The sequence below is a fragment of the Vicugna pacos genome, chromosome 19 (assembly GCF_048564905.1).
Source record: "Vicugna pacos chromosome 19, VicPac4, whole genome shotgun sequence".
NCBI classification, from domain to species: Eukaryota; Metazoa; Chordata; class Mammalia; order Artiodactyla; family Camelidae; genus Vicugna; species Vicugna pacos.
Window position 1 is genome coordinate 38,028,771 of NC_133005.1, and position 22,978 is coordinate 38,051,748.

Sequence of the window (22,978 nt, forward strand, 5' to 3'; positions counted from 1 at the left end):
CTTCCTGTGCCGGGGAGGGAGGGAAGAGGAAGTCCCTCGGGGGGGGAGCCACAAGGCATCCACCAGCTGCCCTCTCCAAGGCCGCCCCTTCTCGGCCCTGGCTCAGGGGGTCCCGTGGGGCCAGGGCAGGCCACCTGGGAAGGCCCTGCCTCCCTGAGAGAAGCAGCCACAGGGAACCTTCCAGCCTGAGAGTCTGGACAACAGAGAAAGCTTCTGCAGCCAGCCATATTCTGGGGCCGAGGCAGGGGCCAGACGAGAGTTTTTAAAGTCAGAACTGATTGTATGTAAGTTAGATGCCTGAGCGACAGTGGTGCTGATTTAAGCCCAGTAGCACCTCTCCAATGACCATCTTCTCTTAAGGCTCAGGACTCATCAAAGGCAAAGGCTATTTCTCAGAACACATCACCACTGCCATCCATCTGAGGTTCACACAGCCCAGCTGCTGCGTGTGATCACACTGCCTTGTGGAAACCTGCCATCACCCCGGCAGGTGAGCCAAGCCATCACCATCTCCATTTCACAGATGAGAAAACACAAGCGCAAAGAATCAGAATCACCTGCCCTGAGGCATCCCACTAATAAGGGATTATGTAACGTTCATCCATTTATTTGGCAATTATTTATTACATTCTTGTTAATGCCAGGTACTTTTGCTTGGTCAAGGTCACAGAGGTAGAAGAAAACTAAGTCAGAACCTCGAGCCAGGATTTCCTGACTTCAGGCCTGGTGCTGTGTCGTGCCAAATCAATGGCCCCCAGAGTAGGGGGAACATGCACCCCAGGAGGCCCGCGTGACAATCCCCTGGGGTGCAGAAAGAAATGTAAAAAAAGCAGAACACCTGGCTACCTCCTGTCCTTTCCCACTTCCATTTTTTATGCATGTTTTATAATGAGTATAATTCCTTTAGCACAGCAGAGAAGATATAATTGGTAAGGACAGAAATATCAAACATAAGGGGTGAATGCACCCCATGGTGGTGTTCAGGGGACCCACGAAAGCTGGAGTCAGTGACATTCTGGCTGAGCTGTAGTGCTGAGGGCAGGTACCTGGGACCCCAGCCACCTGGGTTCAAGGCCTGCCCTGCCATTTACCAGTGAACAACTCTCAACAATTAACTGACCCCTAAAGACTGACTTCACCGGTCCCAGGTACGGCTGGAAGGTTCTAGTGTGCAGCCAGGACTGAGAACCACGAGCCACCAATGCTGCATTTTTCAAATGTATCCAACCCCATCACCTGAGAGGACAAAACAGCCTTAGGAACCAACCTAAACAACCCAGCTGTAAGATTTTAAGAGCGTCAACTCCCGATCAAAATCTAAAACCACCTCAAGAACAGAAGGCCTTCAATTTGGAAGCTGGGCTGACATGTGTTCAGTAGTGAAGAACGATTAAGGCAACTTTCTCCCTCGTTCTTTTGCCTCCCCTGACAAGGCCACCGCTCAGTTCAGCCCTCATTTCACCTTTCCAGCTGCACCTGGAGACACTATTTGTACAAAGCAGGCTTATTAAGGCCTGTCCTTAACTCGACACAGACGGCAACGTCTCTGAATGTCACACGTGTTTAGCGAACTTGCTTGCTTAGGGTAGAGCTCTATTTTTAGTAAGAACCAAAAAAAAAAAAAAAACCCACCACAACATGATACTATATCCCAGCACCTCGTTTGTCCCTGTTTGTTTACCAGGCTGTGCCCACATTGGCCTGGGGGCCAGGCAAGGGCAGGACCACATCTCATTCGTCTCTATACCCCACAGGGCCTGGCACAAAACCAGCATTCAGTGAGTGTTTGCTGAAAGAATGAGGTTTTAATTGTCCTCTGTGAATGGGCTGCGGGCAGGTGGCCCTGAGGTGCAGTGCAGGTAACATTAGGGAATGGGCTCCAGCAGGGTCTGTGACCTACTGAAAATGGTATAAGGGGCAATGGGGCAGAGGGGCCTGTGTGTGAGGGTGGGGTCGAGAGTGGGCGGCGGGGATGCGGGGGGCGGGGGGCAGGCACGCACACAGTGCGCTCCTACAGCCATGGGGCCTGTGGTTTTCAACAGCCTTTCACAGGGCTGGGACCCCAGGTGTTTAAGGATCATCGGAATAAACTCTACCAGCAATGGGCAGCTGTCTGCTTCCCTTTCTAAAAAGTAAGAGTTGATGCCACGTGCATTAGCTTACCAGGAACGGGAGGGACGCGCCAGACCCACTGAGGCCGATTTAAGTGAGCCCTCCGGACAGGTCAGTCCCCGACACGGCCAGAGGAGATCCGGCACCTCTGGAGGTGCCTGGGGATTCCCAGTACCCGCCCATCTCTCCCAGTGTATCACAAGTTCACGGAATTCACAAGCACACACAACGGAATTCCATTTCTGATATGTCTGCTGAGAGCCAGCCCACCTCTCCCCTCCAAGGTGGGGTCAGCAGCCCTGGTCAGGACCCCCACAGCTCTGTCCCCATTCTTCCTATTACTATATACTTAACTCTTACCCTCAGTAGAAAAAAATAAGAGTCTATTTTGCATGCTTCTAGGCAAATAAACTTCAAAACCTGGATAGGTGAAATGGATTTTTTTTTTTTTACGAAGTTTACCAAAACTGACTCCAGTAGAAATAGAAAATGTAAACAGACCGATTCCCACAGACACAATCAAGAAAAGCCATCACAGAACCACTGCGCAAACACACACCGGGTCCAGGCGGCTCTGCAGGGGAATTCTATCATGCTTTTGGGCATTCGGTAGTCCCACAATACACACACTGTTCCTGAGCACAGAGAAGGGAATAAACTCAAACCTACAACATACCGAAAAGGAAACTACAGACGAGTTTCACTTATGAACACTGCTGAAAGAAATCCAACAGCAAACCACTGGAAACCAGGAGAGAGGCCTGGAACACACGGAAACTCAGCACAGCCCTCAGAAGGAGCCACGCCTGCTAACACCTTGAGCTTGGATGTGGCTTACAGATGCACGCCCCCAACACCTGCCTTCATGTTTTTATGGTGTTCTCACTGCGTCTGTGTGTCTCCAAATTTTCTCTTTTGTGAGGACACCGGTCATACAGGATTAGGGGCCCACCCTACTCCACTATGACCTCACCTTATTTTAATTAGTTCTATCTACAATTACCCTATTTCCGGATACACAGTGACCACGTGGGGTTGATATCAGGGATATTTCAACCTTAGGAAATCTATTGCTGTAAGTAAACATGTTACTAGACCTTAGAAGAATTCATATTTTTCCATAGATGCTAAAAAGTCTATGACATAATTCAACTCCCATTCTGGATCAAAACTCTCAAGAGAATAGACAACAGTGCCTACCGGCTACAGGTGGAGGGGAATTGCGCCTGCTACGTGCTCAAGCCCATAAAATGAGCATCTGACTTCCCCCAGATCCCGTAAGTGCTGTCACCAACTTCCGACCACGTCTGTTGCATGAGCAGTCCTTTTCCCTTCTTGTTCCTTTGCCAAGCTCACGCCCAGAGCTAAGGGAAACACTCCACATGCATCACCCATATACTGTCACCTGGGGCAGAGCCCAACAGCCAGACGAGGGCTGGTGCTGGCGCTTGGGGAGCTCCATTATGCAGAAGCAGAGGCTGCTATGAACAGCTGGGTGAGCCAGAGCCAGACCCACATCTGGAACAGCTCACTTTAGCCTCTCAAGGCTCACGACATCCCTTCTCTTCCTGAGCCATCATGTTTCTGTGCTGCCGACTTCCCAGCAAGGAGTCAGTATTTTACAGATTCCAGCATCCCTCCCCTCTCCTTAAGTGGGGCTGCAAGTAGTAACTTCTTTCCAAAGAGTACAGTTTGGAGAGGAGTGACTTTCTGGCGGAGAAACCTGACAAAAGCCACCTTAGCCAGGTGATCACAGCCAACATCAACAGTGAGAAATCATGCTGACAGTAGGCACCATTGACATAATGTGACGGAGATGTTCACTTTACCTCTGTGGTCTTCCTCCCCAAACCTACAGCCCTGTCTAACCATGAGAAAACATCAGAACACCAATGCAGGGACATTCTACAATGGACCTAACCATTGCTCCCCAAAACTGTCAAGCTCATTAAAAAAAAAAAAAAAAAAACTAGGAGTCTGAATCTGAATAAAGTATGAACTTAGGTTCACAATAATGTATCATAATATTGGCTTATTAATTATAACTAATGTATCATACTAATGTCAGATGTTAATCATACGGGAACTGGGTGCTGGGTGTATGGGAACTCTGCGTACTATCTTTACAACTTTTCTGTAAATCTAAGACTATTTCAAAAAATAAAGTTTAGTTTAAAAAAATAGATTGTGGGGCCTTCATTGTGGTCATTTGGACACCCATCTGGCGGCCACCAAGCACCACTTGCCAAGAAAAACTAGAAAAAGCACCTCCCATCAGATTTGGCTTGGAAACTATTTCCCCGGAAATCTACCTCCTGCAGGAAAAAAAAGTGAGTTGATTGTGAATCTGGGAGGGGTGTAAATATTAGTTCCCTGCAAAACATGACTTTCATCTTAATGAACAGAGAGACCACTGATGCTAGAGGGATAGTTTGCAGATTCTTAATTGTATCTTTTCAAAGCGAAGGATGGCCTCCAGATTGCAACTCGAGAAGACTGGTCTCTTTGGCTGCCTAATTATTTCCATCTCCAGCCAAAAACAGAATAATTACTAATTACCCTCTTCACTTGGTAACTGAGTAAAGGGCATCGCCAAAGTCAAAGGAAGCCCCTCACCTACGGCGGCCAGTGAAGACGCTGCAGAAGGAAAGTTCAAACTTCCCAGTCACCTGCCTGACACAGCATCTCTAGGCAACAGCAAGCTCTCTGAGAGTCCGGAAAAGGCCTCCTACCCACGCCAGCCAGCACAGCCCCTTCCTGCTCTCCCCACGCAGCGAAGCCCAAGTGCATCTGGAAGTTACCACTCGGCCTGCCCCCAAGGCCTCAATACACATTGCCTGGGTTGGGCTGTCAAAATCAGGAAGCCTGGTTGGGTTTTTTGTTTTTTTTCCAAGACAACCTGCTAACCAGAAAAATACAGTGAGGTTGGGTGTGCGACCTCCTCCTTCTGACCAAATCTCCTGTTAAACATGTGAAATGACAGCCCAGCCTGGGGAAATCCCCAGCCCCCAGCGCAGGGGGGACGTGAAGGCACAGACTGACAGGTCTCTTAGGCAGGAGCAGCCAGCATCGTCCTGAATCCACAGGCCAGCTCTCCCCAAAGGCCGACAGCCATTGTGACTGTGGGGTAGGGGATCACTTAATAAAGCTCAGACTGAGCCATTTGGGGTGATTTGCAAATGCAGGGGCAGAACCGAGGGAGGAAATGGGCCAACCACCTAACATGAAGTCAAACCACCCTCTGGTATTAGATACAGACAACCTCTTCCTTAGTGTCAGCACCAAGTCCCCAACAGCGCGGCTCACACGTGGTGGTGCCTGAGCTGGGAGGATCAGCTTCACATGCCCTCCTTTTGCACCAGCCCCTCCCCGCTAACTCCATTCTTGGGCTTCCTCACCTCCTCCCTCCCAAGGCAAACCAAGAGCTTCCGTTGCCCTCCGACGACGCAGGAACAGGCAAGAAGCCAGCTGAGACCCTGGCCACCTTTTGCTTTGCTACCAGTGACCCTCAGGGAGAAGTAACTGGAAACCGGCGCCCTACCGGGCCGAGTGAGCCCAGCGCCCCCTAAAGGTGGCTGTGGTCCCCGGTGCCTTGCGCCCTCCCTCTCACCTGGGGAGAGGCACCCCCACTACAGGTCCCCCAGGAAGTGTGACTTCTGGAGCAAAAGGGCGCCCTGTGCCCACTGCCCAGGCCCACGCCCCAGCCCAGGCTCAGGGGCCAGGCCGGGGGGAGCCTCCACCGACCTGGGATAGGATTCAAATAGTCATAATCGAAGAGGATGGAGAAGTCGAACTCGTCTTGGGGGCTGCCCCCGGGCTCGTGGCCCGGGGCGTCCCCGCCGTCGGGGTCGGGCTGCGGCTCCGGGGCATCCATGGCGCGCAAAGCGGCGGGAGGGTGGCGGAGCCGGGGGCGAGGGCAGGCTCGGCGTCTCCTGGGCCCCTCGCCGTGGGTGGTGAAGGTGGCAGGAAGCGGGGCGGAGAGGCGGGTCGAGCGGCGGGGTCGCTGTCTTCGTGGGGGCGCACGCCGGGTCCGGGGATGGCGAGCCTGGCGCAGCGGGTCCTGGACGCGCCCGGGGGAGCTGCGCGGCGGCGGCGGCGGCGGCGCGAGCTTCCTGCTCGGGGAGGCACCTGTTGCAGCCCGGGGAGTGGGGAGGCGGAGACAGGGCGGCCGGGCCGGCGGGGGCGGGGCCGCCACCCGTGGACCCGAGAGGGAGGGAGGCAGCGGGGAAGGGAGGAGAGGTGGGCGGCCCCGGCTGGCCGGCGCCCGGGAGGAAGGAGGCCGCCCCCTGGCCCTGGCCGCACCGGCCCGGCACCGAGCGAGCGTAGCCACCGGCCGGGGCCTCCGCCTCCCACCCTGCCCGCGGCGAGCGCTGCGCCCCTGCCGGACCCAGGATCTAGAGAAAGCCACTACCACTTGTTTTGCCCTACGTGACCAGCTGATCTCAAGCGCCTTTCCCTTTTCTTCTCTAGGGGGGAGGGGATGCGCACCCACCCACTCCCTTCTATCGCACACTTGTGTCTCCAGGTGCCTCTGTGTGCCCACAGCTGTGGCATGATTTTCACCTACATCAGTTACTTGCAATGCCCCTGCACTCAATTCCCCAGGACCTGGGAAAGAATCACAGATACTCTCAAAGCACAAGACCCACCCTTCTACCTCTTGGCCACCTGTCACGCGCCAGGTGCTGGGGATAGGCAGCAGGAACCAGACACTGTTGTCCTGGGAAGTTCACGTTCTGGTGGGGGAAGAGTCATGAAGCAGATAAACAAGGGAAGGAAGATCATGCCCACAGGGTGTCAGGAGAGAACACACCAGAGATGGAGGGTAAAGGCCGGGCTGGGGATGCTCTGCTCACTTTGGTGGTCAGGTAGAGCCTCTCAGGGACGGCGGCCTGATTGATGGGAAGATCTGAGGGAAGAGTGTTCTGACAGGGGGAACCATAAGCAAGCAAAAACCAGGAGCTGTGTGTGTGGGAGACGGAACAAAGAGGGCGGTGCAGTGGGAGAGACTGGCAGGTTGCGAGCACACCTGGCTGCTTGTTAGAAACACAGATTCCCAGGCCCCTCACTGGAGCTTCTGACTCTAAGTCTGGAGCAGAGGCAGAGGAATGTGTATTTTTAAGCAAGCACCCAAGATGAATGTTATGAACAGGCACATTTGGGGACCATTACATAAGAACCCGCTACTGCCCCCTCAAAAAACACTTTTGAGGGTCTCAGACCAAGTTAGCTAAAGCCAGAAAACAGACCCACAGAGGTAGAAAAGGAGACGAGAACAGTGGTCTTCAACCCTCATAGCACATTCACCTGAGACACTTTTAAACACCTGTGTCCGGACTTCAATCCAAACCCACTGAACTAGAACGTCCAAAGGTGTTTGGGGGGATTTTTTTTGCTTTTTGTTTTTCTAATGATCTCAGATGACTTTAAAGGGCAGCCAGTGTTGAGAATCACTGGATCAGAAAAGCAGGTGGGAGAGGTTCAGGGATTCCCTGAGAACCACAGGGTAACCTCCGTCAGGGACTGACTCGAATCCTTCCCCACGTGCCAGAAGGACGGGCAAGGTGCACTCTTCAGAGGGAGCCAGCTCTGCTCTGTTAGAGGATTTGTGCAAAGCTACCGATCACCATTCACTCCACAGATCTTTCTCTGGCACCCCTACAGAGCTTAGGGATGCAGCCCTCAGCAGGAGAGTGTCTACGGCTCGCCATGCTTGTACCCCCTTAGCACAGAGGCAGAGCAATGACTAGGGCTCTCCAAATGGCACTTAGACCAGAGGCGCTTAACCCAAGCTACATATTAGACTCACCTGGAGAGCTGTTAAAACCGTTCAAGTGGCTGGGCCCCAGGAGGGACCAGCTTTAATCAGAATGTCTGAGGCCTGGGCATCAGTATTATGTAAAAGAACCCCAGATGCTTCCAGTGTGTGGCCGGGGTGGGACTCACCGGTTCAGATACAAACACTATTCCAGGGGCCTGAGCCTGGCTCAAGACACATGAACTTTCAGAGTCTTTGGAAGCACTTTCTGGTCGTCAGAGCATAAACAAGTCCTCTTCTTTGTTTCCTAAGCATAAGCATAGCTATACTGGGTATACACAGATATACACAGCATCTTAGGGGTGCTTTAGATGGAGGAGGGACCACAACCCAGGCTAGGGCACTTATACCCAAGTATTCAGAAGGAGATGAATGCTCTTGGGTCCCTAGGACAGCAGTCAAAATCCAAACCCTGAAATTTGGTCAAGGATAAAAAAAAAAAAAAAAAGCCTGCTCTTGTGCTATACAAGGAGAAAGGGTGGTGTCATCCTCATGAGCGCCTTCTCACCCCCATCCATAATGATTAAATGCCTTTCATCTAGTGGACACTTACTGATTTTGCCTGCCTGGAATCATTCTCCCCTTCTTCTGGTAACAACACCCCAGTATGTTCCTTTGGGAACTGTACTTGATACAATCTTGTATCAATTATAATTAATTATCCAGCTGTCCCATACTCCCCTGGCAAAGAAGCACACAAATGACTCAGGCTTGGCCAACCAGAAAATTTTATCTCCACTAGGATATGAGATCCACTAGTGCAAGGGTCATGATTGCCTCCTTCACAGCTTTCTATACAATGAATGTGGGGATGTGTGGTTGGATAAGTGAATGGATGGATGCATGGATGGATAAACAAGTTTGACTCTCCCTGTGAATATAAGATCCTTATATTTCTCTTTAAGAGCCCTCCTCCCTGAGGCTTACTTGGGCCACCCAATTGTTAGGGTAAGAACGTAAATTCTTACCCCCAACTGACATCCTCTTGAGACACCTAATGATAAGATGAGATAATAAAGATAAAATAACTTTACAACTGATGAAGTGCTATAAGAGCTTCAGCCTTATGAAGAATGGTTCAGGACATTCTAAATAATGCTGATTGCCTGAGTTGTTCCTCTGAACACTGGAGGTATTTTTTCAAGTTTCTAGGATCTGGAATCTGCAGCCAATCAGAGTTCTTTAAAGGGAAGGGGTTCAGACTAGGCCCTGACCCTTAAGAGAGTTTCTACTGGAGCAGTAGGAAGTGAGAGGCTTCTCTTTTCTTAAAGGCCACTTTGAAGGGTGGGAGCTTAGGCTGGGGGGAAGGCATATTTTCATTTCCAGAATAAATGATTTGTGCTGTTAAGAAGCAAGGGCTAAGAGCAGATGCATGACCTTTCTGCATCCAGAGGCCACACCGGGGGGTGGGGGTGGGGGGTGGAGGCCTTGGCAGTGCAGCTCTGTCAACCTTCCCTCTGCCCGGCCCTTGACCTCCGTGCAGAGGCCCTAGCCTTTTACTCTCTCTCCAGGGTCTCCATCCAAAGTGCAACAGGAAGCTAGTGAGGCCAATGAGAGTTTGAAAACTCCTAGCACATGCTGCTACTGCCTGCCCCTGGCCCAGGAATGCAGCAGCTCCATTCAAAAGCATCTACCTTAATGTATACTTACAAACTGAGATGAGTGCCGTGAAAGAAAGAAAGAAGACGCCACAGAGCTTCTATCAAGGAAACCTGATGTGGACAGGGAATTCAGGGACAGCTTCCTTGGAGAGGTGATATTTAAGCTGAGACCAGAGGGTTGAGTAGAAGTTAGCTAGAGAATAGTGAGTGGAAGAACTAACAGCCAGATGGGACAGTGTGTGCAAAGGCCCTGAGGCAGGAGGAAGTATGGAGTATTGAAGGAACTGGAAAAAAAAAGACTGGAGTGGCAGGTGCTTAGGGATGGACAAGATGACAGTGTGAGGGAAAGCTAGGGATTTAGTGGGGGAATGATGAATTGGGGGAACAACAGCACAGTTTCAAACTTGACTTTCCCTGCAATCTATGATCAACATCATCTTTTAAAGCCTGAACAGGACTCTTCTGCTGTGAGAAAACTATTTTCCAGGAGGGGATTGTGGCCAAAGAATTTGTTGACATCAGCGGCCCCCTGAGCAAGCATCAACCGTAAACCCCTAGGAAAGCAGGGATCTGCTAAACGCTGGAACCCAGACCAAGCTGGGGCCGTAAGATGCCCCATTTGACAGCAGCAGAGGTCAGAGGTCTGCAGGAGCTCAGCCAAACCCATCCTGCAGCCGTATTATGCTTGGCCAGCCCTGCTATTTTTTTTTAAACCCAAACTAACATTTTTAAATTGAGAGATTTCATATAAAAATCCAAATTTCCAGTCTCTCTCCCAAAACAGGAAGATCAAGCCACAGCTGGCCCATATTCCCAGGTGGACCTGTCTGCTGGAGCTGAGCAGAGGCCACCTCTTTCAGAGGATCCGGTAGCTTTTGGGTCCCTGCCGCCCCCACCCGGCTGCCCCCATCCGTCCCTGTGAACACGTGAGCCTGAGACCCTGGTCTCCAGGCTCTTGACTCCTTCTACCTCGTCCCTGCTCACCTACTTTGTCCTGGTTTTGTTTGTACTCTTCATTGCTGGCTTCGTTTGTCCTCTTCATTGCTGGCTTCATAGGACATTCCCCTCTGCCTTATGGAACTGGTATTTAACAGGAGAGCCGGGTCAGCACACTCACTGAGCCCTTAAACTGCCATCCTTGCCTGTAATTAAGCAGGAGATGCCAGCATCCCTCTGCCAGGGGAGCTTCATCTCCTACTGAATCAGAGACTTAATGGCAGGGAGCAGAGGGATGGTTTGTTAGGGGCTGGAGCGCTGGTTCATCTTTGCCCAACCCCACAACTACTTCTCAGCCATCTGCTTTTCCCCTCTCTCCACTGTCACCCTTCTGTCACCCAGGCTGTCTCCCTAGATGACCGTACCCCTAGTATCGTGACTCCCATCCCCATCCTCTTTCCTGCCATGGCCTTGCAGACTCGAACATCTGTGTCGATTTCATCATCTTTGAAGTCAGGGAGTGATGAGGACAAGCAAGCTGACTTCGGGGATTTCAAAGCCACCCTCCACCAGCCTCCCTTCGGCATGACCACGCCCCCGAGCACTTCCCACCTTCCCCACCCCGTCAAAGCCCAGGACCAGCTCCTGCCCTCTGTCTCTTTCATTCTTCTGTCAGTGCAATCACCAGACTTCAAAGAAACTTTTAGTTACTTTGCATGTAAATGACTTCACATGATTGTCTCTTTATCTGACTTCGCAAAAAAAAAAAACTTTATCTGACTTTCACATGCAAATAAGGATGTCTTACATCTTGGATGCTCCCCATACCACCCAGCTGGCGCCTTGCAATAGCAGATCTTCCATAAACACTTCTGAACTCCTTGGTTGAATGACTAAACTAGGTTATCCAGAAAAGATCCCAAAGACTTGGGAGCAAATAGATTTAGCCCAATCAAGAAGGACTCTCGAAGGCTGAAAAATGGAATAACTGGAATTTAAAACAACACAATAAGAGTTAAAATGGCAGCTAACAGGAAATGACCCCTTTATACACACTGAGACTCGATCTTTACATACACGTCGGACAGGATCTGTAGACCTCCGTGCCCACCATGTGTAACAATTATCATCGTCCACTCTGTTCAGTTACAGAAACTAAGGCACAGAGTAGGTTGCGATGTTACTTTTGAAGTCACACATGCCACCACGGAAGTGGCTTTGTCCCATACCAGTCTGATACTCATTACTGAGTCACACTGTTCCTGGGTTATTAGCTAAGGGTGGATGCACTAAGGGACATTTTTGGACCAAGATGAAACGCTGAGAAAAGTCTTATGACTCCCAGTGATCGCAGAGAGAGGAAGAGGAGCTGACGTGAGGACTCCAGACTGGGCCAAGAGGACAACACATCTGAAGTGGTTTATATTATTCACAAAATTAATGGCATCTACCCTCGGGTGCCAAAGACAGGGACCAGCCCTACAGAGGCCCAAAGCTCAAGGGAACACGGTCTGAGAACCAAAAAAGGAGAACACTCTACGGATAAGGAAGTACCAACTTCTCCCCACCTCCTCCTCCCTGCGCTGGTCCCCGCCACCGTCATCCCCGGCCTAGGCCACCGCGGCAGCCTCCCACCTGCCTTCTAACTCAGCACACACTCTTACCTGGCTGGAGGCTGTTCTCCATTTAATAGTCAGTATGGTCCTATGAAAAGATTAATGAGATCACACCCTCTGCTGCTTCAGATTCTCCCAGTGCCTCCCCATTATCATGAGAATGAACTTCAAACTGCTCATGAGATCCTGCTGGACCCTGCCCTGGCTCGCTTCCAGGATCCCCTACCACACTCCCCCTGCCCTTTCTGTCCCAGCCACAATGGTCTTGCTGTTCACTGACTGTCCCAAGCACGTATCTCACCTCAGGACCTTTGCACTCACTGTTCCTTCTGCCTGGGGTGCTTGTCCCCCAGACCCTGGACAGGAAGGCCCCTCACCATTCAGAGGTCAATGAATAAGACATGTCTTTAGAGAGGAAGGGACCATCCAGTGTGAATGGGCGACCCCTACTATTGCGGGTTGAACACGTCCCTCCTCTAAAATATGTTCAAGTCCTCACCTCAGGTGCCTGTGAGCGTGATCTCATCACGTGGACACCGGGCCTTTGCAGATGTGATCAAGTTAAGCTGCGGTCACTAGAGCTAAGGGCTCTAATCTAACGACTGGTGTCCTTACAAGAGGAGGAGGGAACACACGTACACACAGGAAGAAGACCGAGGTAGAGACTCAAGGGATGTGTCCACAAGCCGAGGAGCGCCAAGTCTCCCCAGGAGCCACCAGAAGCTAAAACAGCCAAGCAAGGACCCTGCCCTAGAGCCGAGAGGCCGTGGCCCTGCCGAAACCTTGCTTTCACACGTTTAGTCTATGAAACTGCGAGAGGAGAGATCACAGTTGTTTTCAGCCACCCAGTTTGTGGTATCTGTGATGGCAGCCACAGGAAACCAGTACACCCACGCATCACGCACACGCTCACACTCACTCATGCTCACACACTCACACGTCTACACTCGTCATTCGTAACCCTCTTCTCCTACTGTGGTCTCCAGCGTTTAGCACCAGTCTAGATTTTCTTGGATACTCCCGGTGTGCCGGCTCAGTGTTTGCCTCATGAGAGCAGATGCTGCCGGTCTTGTTCACTTATTCCTGGCATCTTGGAGGGTAACTGGCACATAGTAGATGCTCTTACAATGTTGATAGAAATGAATTAAACGGTCAAGGGGCTTCTAAGAGGACATGGAAATGAGCTGGGCCTTGACGAAAGATGTGAAAAACCGGAGCAGGGACTCCAGGTGTAAAGACTGGCACAGCCAAGGCGGGGGAGGGGGACTGAACAGCAGGTGCCACGGAGCGAGGGGACAAGGACAGGCACAGGCCGCTGACAGCAGTGGTGGTGCTGGGAGGGAAGTGTTGGAGCATCAGGCCAAAGAAGCCCCCAGTTGGGTCTCAGCTACTGAGAGAGGCTTTGAGGAAATGCGCCTCTGGGCAGGTCTGCTGTGCTGGAGAGAACCGGAAAGGGAGGGAATGGGGTTCCCAGAAGCCGGGAGTGGCCCAGAGAGGCAATGTGAAGGCAGGAGAACCCCCACGGCAAGCTCTGTGGGAGGCAGGAGAGAGAGGACCAGGTAGCTCTTAAATGGCGAGCTTCTGGCACCAGCTCTGTCCTCTCAAGGCCTTGTCCACTCACTGTCTTGGTTTCCTCCTCGAAACGGGAGGATCACACCCAGTTCCAACCTCTCAGGTTATTTCGTGAGACTCCACTGAGATCATACCTGCAAAGTGGAGGGCCCTACAGTACGTGTCCAGTCTGGAAGGCAGATCGCCTTCTTGCTAAGATTATTCAGCCTAACAGGGAGCCTCATGGTGAAGTGGGATCGGTACCGGCTTCGCAACTCGTGATGGGAGCGGGCGGCTACCCCTCCCTGTGCAAGATGGGGTTATACCTGGCTGGCTGAGGACAGACAAGGCGGAGAGCCATGGGGATGCTGCCCGGCACACAGGTGGCACTCAGTAAGTGGTGGCAGCTGTCATGGTCATCGTTGTTGGCTCTTACTGCTGTTGCTGTTGTTGGAGGCTGAGTCATCCTGACAACAACGTGAAAGCGTATGCCTGCTGGATGACTCGGGAGGAAGCCTGCTTAAGTCGCAAGCCCTTCGTGGGAAAACGTGGAAGTCAAAACCACCGTCGTTGTCAAAAGGAGGCAGGCGTGTGTGAGCCAGAAAGATGGCACAGCACTTCAGAGTTCTAGCCTTAATTCTGTGCCCTTAACAGGTAGCATCACCCCTACTGTGCATCATTCACTCATTCATTCCTCCATCCATTTAACAAAAATAGTACTGAGCATCTATTAAGGACCAGGCACTGTTTCAGGCACTGGGCCACAGAGGGGAACAAGACAGTGGTGGTTTCTGATTCCTGGAGTTCAGGTCTGGAGGAGGACATGGACATGGCGTGGACCATGACCACGAGTGTGATGAGCACCAAAGAAGGGGAGGAGGCAGTACAGGGGGGTGACCCAGGAGCCCAGAGGAGGCCTCCAACCCAGTCTGGGTAGTCAGTCTCAAATTCCTGTTCTAGCAAAGGAACAAAAATAGGTACCTGCCTGGCTTCTCGCAGGGAAGATGTGAAATCCTCAGTCACTGACTTGCGCAGTAAGTGAGGGCTATACCATTGAGAATGTGTCTGGAGAAGGACTTGGTAATTGGTTTTTCAGGTTGGAATTTTGGGAGAGGGGGAAAGGAGGCAATATTGAATTAACAAACTGTACACTAATAATGACAGCAATTATTAATTAAGTGGGTACTTTGAGCAAGTTCATTAAAAAATTAAAACCCTCCATAGATTGGTAAATGTTGATGTCATCCCCCACAAGGGCCTCTGCTGCTTGGGACCCTCCCTTCAATTCAGCAAATAAAGGGTTAAAGGCTGGCCCAGCAGGGGAGTCCCTTGGGATCCTGCTTCTGCTTTTCTGATTGGCTGATACTCAACTGTTAAATATATTAAGCATTACTCTGGACAGTATTACCGTCACTTTTTTATACATGGGGAAACTGAGGCACAAGAGAGTGAAGCTGCTTGCACGAGGTTGTGCAGCCAGCAAGTGAAAGAGCCAAGATTTGACCCTCGCACTCAGATTTCAAGCTGTTGGGCCTGGGTGCAGAAATGTTGCCTGGGACCCGCTGGAGATTCACGGAAACAGGAGACTTGGCCCTGTCCTCAGAGGACTTACAATCCAGGGAAGGGAAGTTCTTCATAAGAGCAGTCGGAGGAACATCTGGGGAAAAGAGTGATTCTCTCTGAAGTTCTGGGAAGAGAAGGAGAGACCAGGCGGTCTTGCTGGAGGAGGAGCCATTGAGGTAGCAAGGGAGGGGCTCAGCCAGGAGGGGACTTGGGAGGGGTCTCTGTTGTGTGGATAGAAAGCTCCTGGGGATGTTTCCTGCCCTAGAGGAAGTGGAAACGCTGTGCTTTTGTTTTCCTGAGAAGGGAAGGATCCCTCCCTGGCTCACTCAGGACGAATCAGCTGCTGCCTCAGTTTCCCCATTTCTAACAACGATGTTTGTACCCTCTACATCCTCCCACACTTCTCTTTTTCTCCTCCTGGGTTTGTCAAGGAACAACGTAGTGTTGGCAGAAGAGCCCAGGACCGGGTTCTGGTCTGCCTCAGTTTCCTCATCTGTCAAATGGTGTGATCGAAAATTATGATAATATGAGTAAGTTCCAGGGACAGCAGAGCATACGGTCAAGACCCTGGGTTTAAATTACAGCCTCCACCGCTTCCCTGCTGGGTGGCACTGGGCCAGTTACCGCCCCTCTCTGTGCCTCACTCCCCTCCTCCATGAAGGAGACAATGATTATAGCGCATACCCTGTACAGTGGCCCTGATGATGAAAAGACTTAATACTTGTAAAACACCCAGCCCTGCCGCTCCCAGTCAGTGCTCATCGTCTGTCCTAGCCCCATGGACCGGAGCAGAGGCCTCACCGTGGGCCAGGCATTGTGCTACCAACTTACAGTGTGACTCTGGGCGAAGCTGGCTCTCATTGTCCTCAACTGTCACATTAAGTGTGTGCTAACTGCATGTTAAGCACAGAGGTAAGCGCTTTATATGCATGATTTCATACAATGCTCATGACACCCCTGTGAGGTCTGCACTATCATTATTTCCTTTTGCAAATGATGAAATGGAAGCTTCACACGCCATAATCTTGGCCCAACCTGTGTCATCGAGAAGCTCTAATAAGTTAAAAAAAGTACCTTGGGAGGTTTAAAGTCCTGCATCTCTTCAAAGAATGTTTGCTGTGAAATTCAGTTTCTACATCATCGTAAGTTACTGTTTTGTATCTTTGAATAGGAATTGGAGCTAATGTTTCTCCAGGATTGACTAGAAGCACATCAGCATTTTAGATGCACTCTCTGCGTGCTACCTCACTGACTCTCACAGACAGGGAGACATCATTATTGGCTCCATTTTACAGATGTGGAAACTGAGGCACAGAGAGGTGAAGTCACTTACCCAAGATCACACAGCTGCAATGCAGTCAGGCAGAAATTCTACCCCAGGGAGAAGGCAGGGAGTTTGGGTCTGGGAGTGAGCAGAGATCACCCTGGGTTTGTTTATTCCTGAAATACTTTCCATCACCCCACTTCAGATAAAACCGAACACACCTCTTTTCCCAGGGCCTCGACCCAAAACTGCACAGCAAGGTCAGTATTTTCTTACCATGCAAATATTTCTATTCGCTATTTAATGACCCCACCCATCGACATGCACCCTTCAGATCTGTCTGTCCCTAGGCTCACGGTAGTGCTGGAGTTCAAAGGGACATTCGGTTTCCCTCAGGAGACCCCGATGCAGGGCACAGTTGAAGCGCCTCTCATGCCAGCTGCCTTTGATGCCTGGAATTGCATTCTCTGTGCCCAGTGGCTCTGGCATGCCAAGTGTCGTTTGCCGGGAACAATGTGGTGCCCTGTCTCCCACATGTGTACACACATACTGGCACGCACATACTCACAATCCCTGCACACATGAGCGTGGGCTGGGGAGGCTATGCGATGCACATGCACACACAAAATACACAGACTCCGAATCTTGAGCGAGTTCACGTTCATAAACCTGGAGCAGAGGTGTCGCAGCCTCAATGACACGCGAGGCTTCTGTTAGATCACACGGTAAAACAGAAGCCCAGTTTCTCTTCCAAGCACTCTTGTCTCTTTTTCCAAATAGAGCTAAATTTGGCATTAGTCTGTGTCCCCACCCCCATATCATAACATCAAACACTGTGTTGCAGTATATATGACAGTAAAAACTCATTCGCGTCCTTAATATATCTGTTGCCTGTCTCAAAGCATCATTTTTACAGATGATGCAATATTAGTAATATTTTTTGGCCATTATGTCATAGGCTTGACCACTAGCAGAGGACAGGATAAACTGGTACTAGTTAAAACATTCAAAGTGCTGGCCGGGTCCTGCTTTCAAAAGTGCAACTCAGCTAAAAATACGTGTCACTGAGGTCTGCTGTGGGAAAGCACACCATTTACCTAACCCGAGGCATTTGGCCCCACTCCGGTTTTCAAAAAAGAAAGAAAGAAAGAAAAACTCTCAGGTTTATTTACTGAAATTGTCATTTCTTCCCCCCTAGAACTTTAATCAGCCACGCAGAGCACAAAACCTACATTCAGCTCTGATTTTATGACACGAGGCTAACTCCTCCTACGCATATTTATTCCACTTAACTCTTGCAGCCCTGCCCTCTGGGCAGTGCCCCCCGCTATTTGCAGGTCTAGCCTCTGAAAAACACATCACTTCGCCCGGTATCCACTTTTAAAGCCCGATTCATTAGTGTACAGCCGACACCCCTCCACAATCCCAACCAGATGGGATATTTTCATATCATATTCGTATATGTTAAGCCCCTCCCATAAGATCCAAGTAGCATGATTCCAGGGCTAAGTCCAAGAGGAGGGAAAAAGAGACAGAAACACAAAAAGTAGAGTGTAATCAGATCGCAAAACAAACTGATGGTACATTGCACTTTAAAGGGGGAGCTGGAGGACTGTATCCATCAGGCACATCAAAAAGGGGAAAGAAAATTGTTTAAATGTCCCAGAGCATCTGTTGCTGTAACTGTTAAAAAGCAAAGTCTTCATTACTAGACTTACTAGATAGTAAAATGCCAAGCCTGTTCTCCTAAAAGAAAAAAAAAAGCTACATGATGATGGTAAGAATATAATAATAATAATACAGCTGACTGGCATCTGCTGTCAAAAGCCGAGCGCGGAAATGGTTAAGCAGCCCGCGGTTAGTAGCGAGAATCCCTCCCGGTGTCCCATGGAGGGGACAATCCTTGTGACAGACTGGCCTGGGGAATCCCGCCTGGGGACACTTCACTGCCCCCGCGTGATGCGGTCTGAAGTCGGCTCCCCCGTCTCCCCTCCTTGGCCAGGGCGAGGGCGCCTCTCCTCCCGGCCCGCCACGCTACCTGTGCGCCCTGGGAAACCGGAGTCCCCGGGCCTCCCCACGACCTCAGCCAGGAGCTGAAAGCGCTGCCCGGGAAAAGAGCAGAAGGGAAAGGGCTGGGAGGCGGGAGGAGGAAGCGGCCGGAATAGAGGGCGAGTCAGTTACCTTGGTCCACAGACCCCATGATGCGGAGGGGATGGCAGTGCCCCAGTCTGAACGCAGCCTCTCTCTGCATCTGGAGGGGATGGGGGCTTGGCGCGCGGGGTGAGAGGGGTCTGTTTGGGTAGACCAGGAGCCAAGGGGGCGCCGTCCTCTCTAAAGCATGCTCGCGGGGCTGCCCTGGCCGAGGAGCCTGTGAGCGGCCCGGGAGCTGCGCGCCGCCCGCCTCCCGGCTCCCGGCTCCCGGCACGGCGGAGTCGGCGCGGCTCGGCGCTCGGGCTTACTCGAGAGGGAACGCGACTTCCTTCCCCGCGCTCCGTGTTTATAGGCTTTCAATGCAGTAAAATAACGGGATTCCCTCACTGTTTCCTCCTGTTTATCCAGCGCCATGGAAACCACTGGATCCCGTCCATCTCCAAAACTAAGGGCTTTCCTGCAAACTTCACACTCAGGAATCCATGACGTCGCCTCCTCCGCGGCCAGCCAGCTCCGTGGCTCCCTCAGCCGCCAGCACAAGTCCCTGATTGTTCGGGAGAAAAGTCAGGGAGAGGGAGCGATGCGGGCGACGGCGAGGAGAAGGGGGTGGGGGCGTGGGAGTGTCCAAGTCGGCCTTGCAGGAGCTCCAGGCGGCTGTTTGCAAGGATTGCCCCAGCCAGTGCCTTCCCTAGCCCGCTGCAGCTTCGCATAAATCTTGCCCAAGGCTCCCGAGTCCCCCCACATCCCCTGTTTTCCAAACGGGCATCTCCCAGACAAAGTCACTGAGGGTCCCACACCAACACCCTCGGTGGTCGCGGGCCCTGGACACGGACCCAGGGGCCCTTCCCAGTCTCTGGGGGCCTCTGGCTGCCCAGATTTCTTGTGCTCAGGGCTGGTGGGGAGGAGGAGGGAGGGGGAGGGGGAGGAGGGAAAAGAAATAAATAACGGTGCCTTGTGTCAACTCTCCAAGATTTTTTTTCAAAGAGGTCTATTTTTAGATTCATTTAGAAAACCCAAGGTTTCCAGTGATGCTCAGAGGCTCCAGCAATAATGAAATGGCCAAAGAGACGCCGAAACCAGGCAACCCATGTGTTTACACACGCTCTGAATAAACAGGAAAATAAAGGGAAGGGATGTCATGAACTCTGCACAGTGTCCAGGAGAAGGTCCGTGGGATGCCACGCGTGGCTCCCATCAATGGGCCACAGACCCCGGAAGGCCGGCGGGGAGGGGGAGAGCTGCTGCTGTCAACATGCTCCTTCTGAACTTACCCTGAGAATGGCCGCTTCACCTGCACACAGGGTGGGAAATTGGGGGCCCACAGATAAAGCCCGCTTTGAAAATGGCCATTTCAGACACTGCTGTGGCTCTGCTAAAACTGCGGGGAGCACCAGGGCTGGTGACTCATCAGCCCCTCCCCACTTTCTGACAGACAGACTTGAACTGTAAGAGGCACTGCGAGGAGCTGGCTCCATCAGTGGGACCACGCTGTATTCCACGCCTTGGCCCACAAGAGCCTCGCTGGGCTCTCAGACAGGACCGCTCCTGGGAGATGCTGCTTCCCAAACAGTAACTGGGAAAAGCCCTCCGCCGCCCCCCACCCCAGGCCTCGCCCACCCCCTCCCCTCAGAGCCTGCTTCTGCCGGGGTGGGGTGGGGGCCTCCAGCTTGAGTGACGCTGTTTCCGCAAAGAGCAGCCGTATCTGCCCACCTGCTGTGCCCCGAGTTTCATACTACCTTACCTTAAACTCCCTGCAGCCACCCTACAAGCAGGGGAACCCTCCCTCCACTGTCCAAAAGGGAAACCAAGGCAGATGACTTGCCTTCTGGTTTCGCTGGCAAATAATGCAGTGCAGCCTGGAAAGCTGTGGGGGAGATTCTTTTCAGGAACCCTTATGGAGAGTTCCTCTGAGAACTCTGTACCCCATTATCTGAGGTAAGAACAGGGTGACCAGCCACCCTGGTTTGCCTGGGACTGAGGGGGCTCCCGGGGTGCAGGACCTTCAGTTTTGAAACTGGGGACGTCTTGGCCAAGCTGGGACAAGCTGACCATTTGGGGCATGAATGAAACTCAGCACTCAACTCCCTCTGCCCTGATCCACACAGCAAACAAGGCTACAAACCATTGTCTCTGAAGACCACCATACACAGCAAGGCTCTGAAGAGCAGCCTCTAACTCAGCACACCTACTATGTGCCAAGCCCTGAGCCAGGGACCTCGATATATGCCTGCCCTTGCCCCCCACAAGGTGATACACTGACACTGGGCTGGGGAAGGGGGGGGATAGCCCAGCTCTGTGCAGTAGGGTAGCCACTAGCCACATGCAGCTCTTTAAATTTAAAGTAATTAACAATTAAATAAAAGGTGAAAGTCTGTTCCTTGGTGCACAAGCCACATTTCAAGTGCTCAAAAAGCCACCTGCTGCTAGCGCCTACTGAGTTGGACAGCACAGAAGAGAACACCCATCACTGTAGAAAGTTCTATAGGGCAATACGGGCTTGGGCACCCAAGAGGCAGGATAAAGGGAAGGCTCTGGAAGCAGCTTCTCAGCTCTGGCCCGGAGGTGCTGACCCGCACAGTCAAATGGGGACGCTCTGAGTGCCTTCCTCGGAGCTGATGTCGACATGAGATACCAAGGACAGTAAGGCATGTAATAAAAGCCTTCCCACACTCAGGGAGTGAGTCGTGATCATGCCCTTCAGCTGCAGGCTTCCCTTTATTACACACTGTTACATCCGGGCCATGAAGTTGCCCCTTGGCAAGATCTAGTTCATTTCACCCTCCCACCCAGCCTGATGCCGGGAGCCCTGTTTACAGATAAGCAAACTGAGGCTCCATGAGTTGATGCACACACCCAGTCCAGATTGGAACCCAACTCTCTTTGGCCACAAAGCCCACGTTCTTGGCACCACAGCCCCCTGCCTCCCAGAGGCCTCCCTGGGAGCCGAGGTCTTAGAGGCCAGAAGCAAGGCAGGAAACGAGCAGGCTGGGCCCTCCTCTGCCAGACTCATTATCGGGGATAATTTTAGACTCAGTCCCACCCAGGATCAGGCCTCGGGGGTGAGTCCTGATCTCCACAGGTGCCCGGCGCTGCCGGGAGGGGGACGCCTTTTGGAACTCTGGAGAAAAAGCTTTAGCCGCGTTTTTATAGAGCCCCATCTTTGTCACCGTTAAGCATTTTTCCCCTTTAAAGCGCATTAATGTACTGCAAGGACCGGAGCCGGGGGAGTCGCCGCTGAGTCACCTAATTTGCCCTTATGGGCTGCAGCTTTCGGCTTCTTAGTTTAGCTGCTCTTTGGTTCCTCAGACAATTTCTTTCCTCTCCCAGTGCCAGGGCAAGAAATATTTTGTCCTTTTGAACTGAACCACCCACTGTTTTTCACTTCTCTCGAGCACTCTCCCTTTTTTTAAGGGATGCTCCAGGGAGGGGGGGCTGGGTGGGGAGCTTCCGCCCACTAAATTATCCACGAAAACTCCCAAAAATAGAAGCTCTCAGCTGGGGTGGGAACGCGCCAGCACATGAGGAAAAAGCGAAAGAGAAGCTAAATCAAAGCAAATAGAAGGCGTCCAGGTGGCCATGGGGAGAAAGGTCCAGGGAGACTGCAAGACATCTGGGCTGAAGGAGACCTTGAATCACCGGGGAAGCCTTTTATTAGAATCTCTTCCCTCCGACAGTCTCATAAATAAGAAACGCGGGCATTTCTGCTGAGACATCACTTACTGGTGCTGCCCAAACAGCTGATCCGACACCAGGGATGTTGAAGAGGATGTGGGCAGCTTTGAGGGCACTCACTGGTCCCCTCACTGCAATTACAGCCCAAGCGTCATCCTCACCGGTCGGTCACCTTGACCGCCAACCCCCTCGTGGCTGGAAGGTAGACGGCAGTTGGAGGTGGTCTGGACGCCCCCATGTCTCAAGCACGGAAGGTGGGACAGACTCAGGGGTATGAAAACCAGAACAGTGAGGGTTAACCAATCTCTCCATCATGTGAACATTTACTGAGTCCTGGCTGTGGGGCAGGCATGAACTCCTTGGATCCTCTCCGCAACCCTACGATCATCAGTTTACAGAGGAGGAAACTGCAGCACAGAGAGGTTATGCAGCTTGCTCTAGGTTGCACAGCAAGTAAGTGGCAGAGGTGGGATCTGAACCCAAACCACCGGGCTATAGAGCCCAGGTTCTGAGCCACCAGGCAACACTGCCTCTCACTGTCATCTCGGTTGCTCTGAGACACTCCCTGTCAAATAGCTCACCACTTCCTGGCTTACTCCATGCACCTGGCTTGGACTGAGTGGTAGGAGTGGGGTCAGAGGACAACTGGAAGACGTGGCCTGTCCTTGCTTGGTTGACAAGGTTGCTGCAATGC

At 51.9% G+C, this 22,978-nt stretch overlaps 1 protein-coding gene across 10 annotated transcripts in view; it reads right to left on the minus strand.

The window, feature by feature from the left end:
• Positions 1-18,994, minus strand: part of NFATC2 (nuclear factor of activated T cells 2) — a 147,064-nt gene extending 128,070 nt beyond the window's left edge. For 4 of the 10 annotated variants that reach the window (XM_072944405.1, XM_072944409.1, XM_072944400.1 and 1 more), the window contains exon 1: positions 5,857-6,225. Coding sequence is in view for 4 of the 10 variants with exons in the window: in XM_072944400.1 (XP_072800501.1) it covers positions 5,857-5,986 (130 nt within the window). In the remaining 6 variants the exon portion in view is untranslated. Of the gene's footprint in view, positions 1-3,312; positions 3,354-5,856; positions 6,226-10,515; positions 10,567-18,642 lie in introns of those variants that run through there. The other 6 variants (XM_072944402.1, XM_072944403.1, XM_072944404.1 and 3 more) reach the window with 5 other exon arrangements.
• Positions 18,995-22,978: the final 3,984 nt, after the last annotated feature.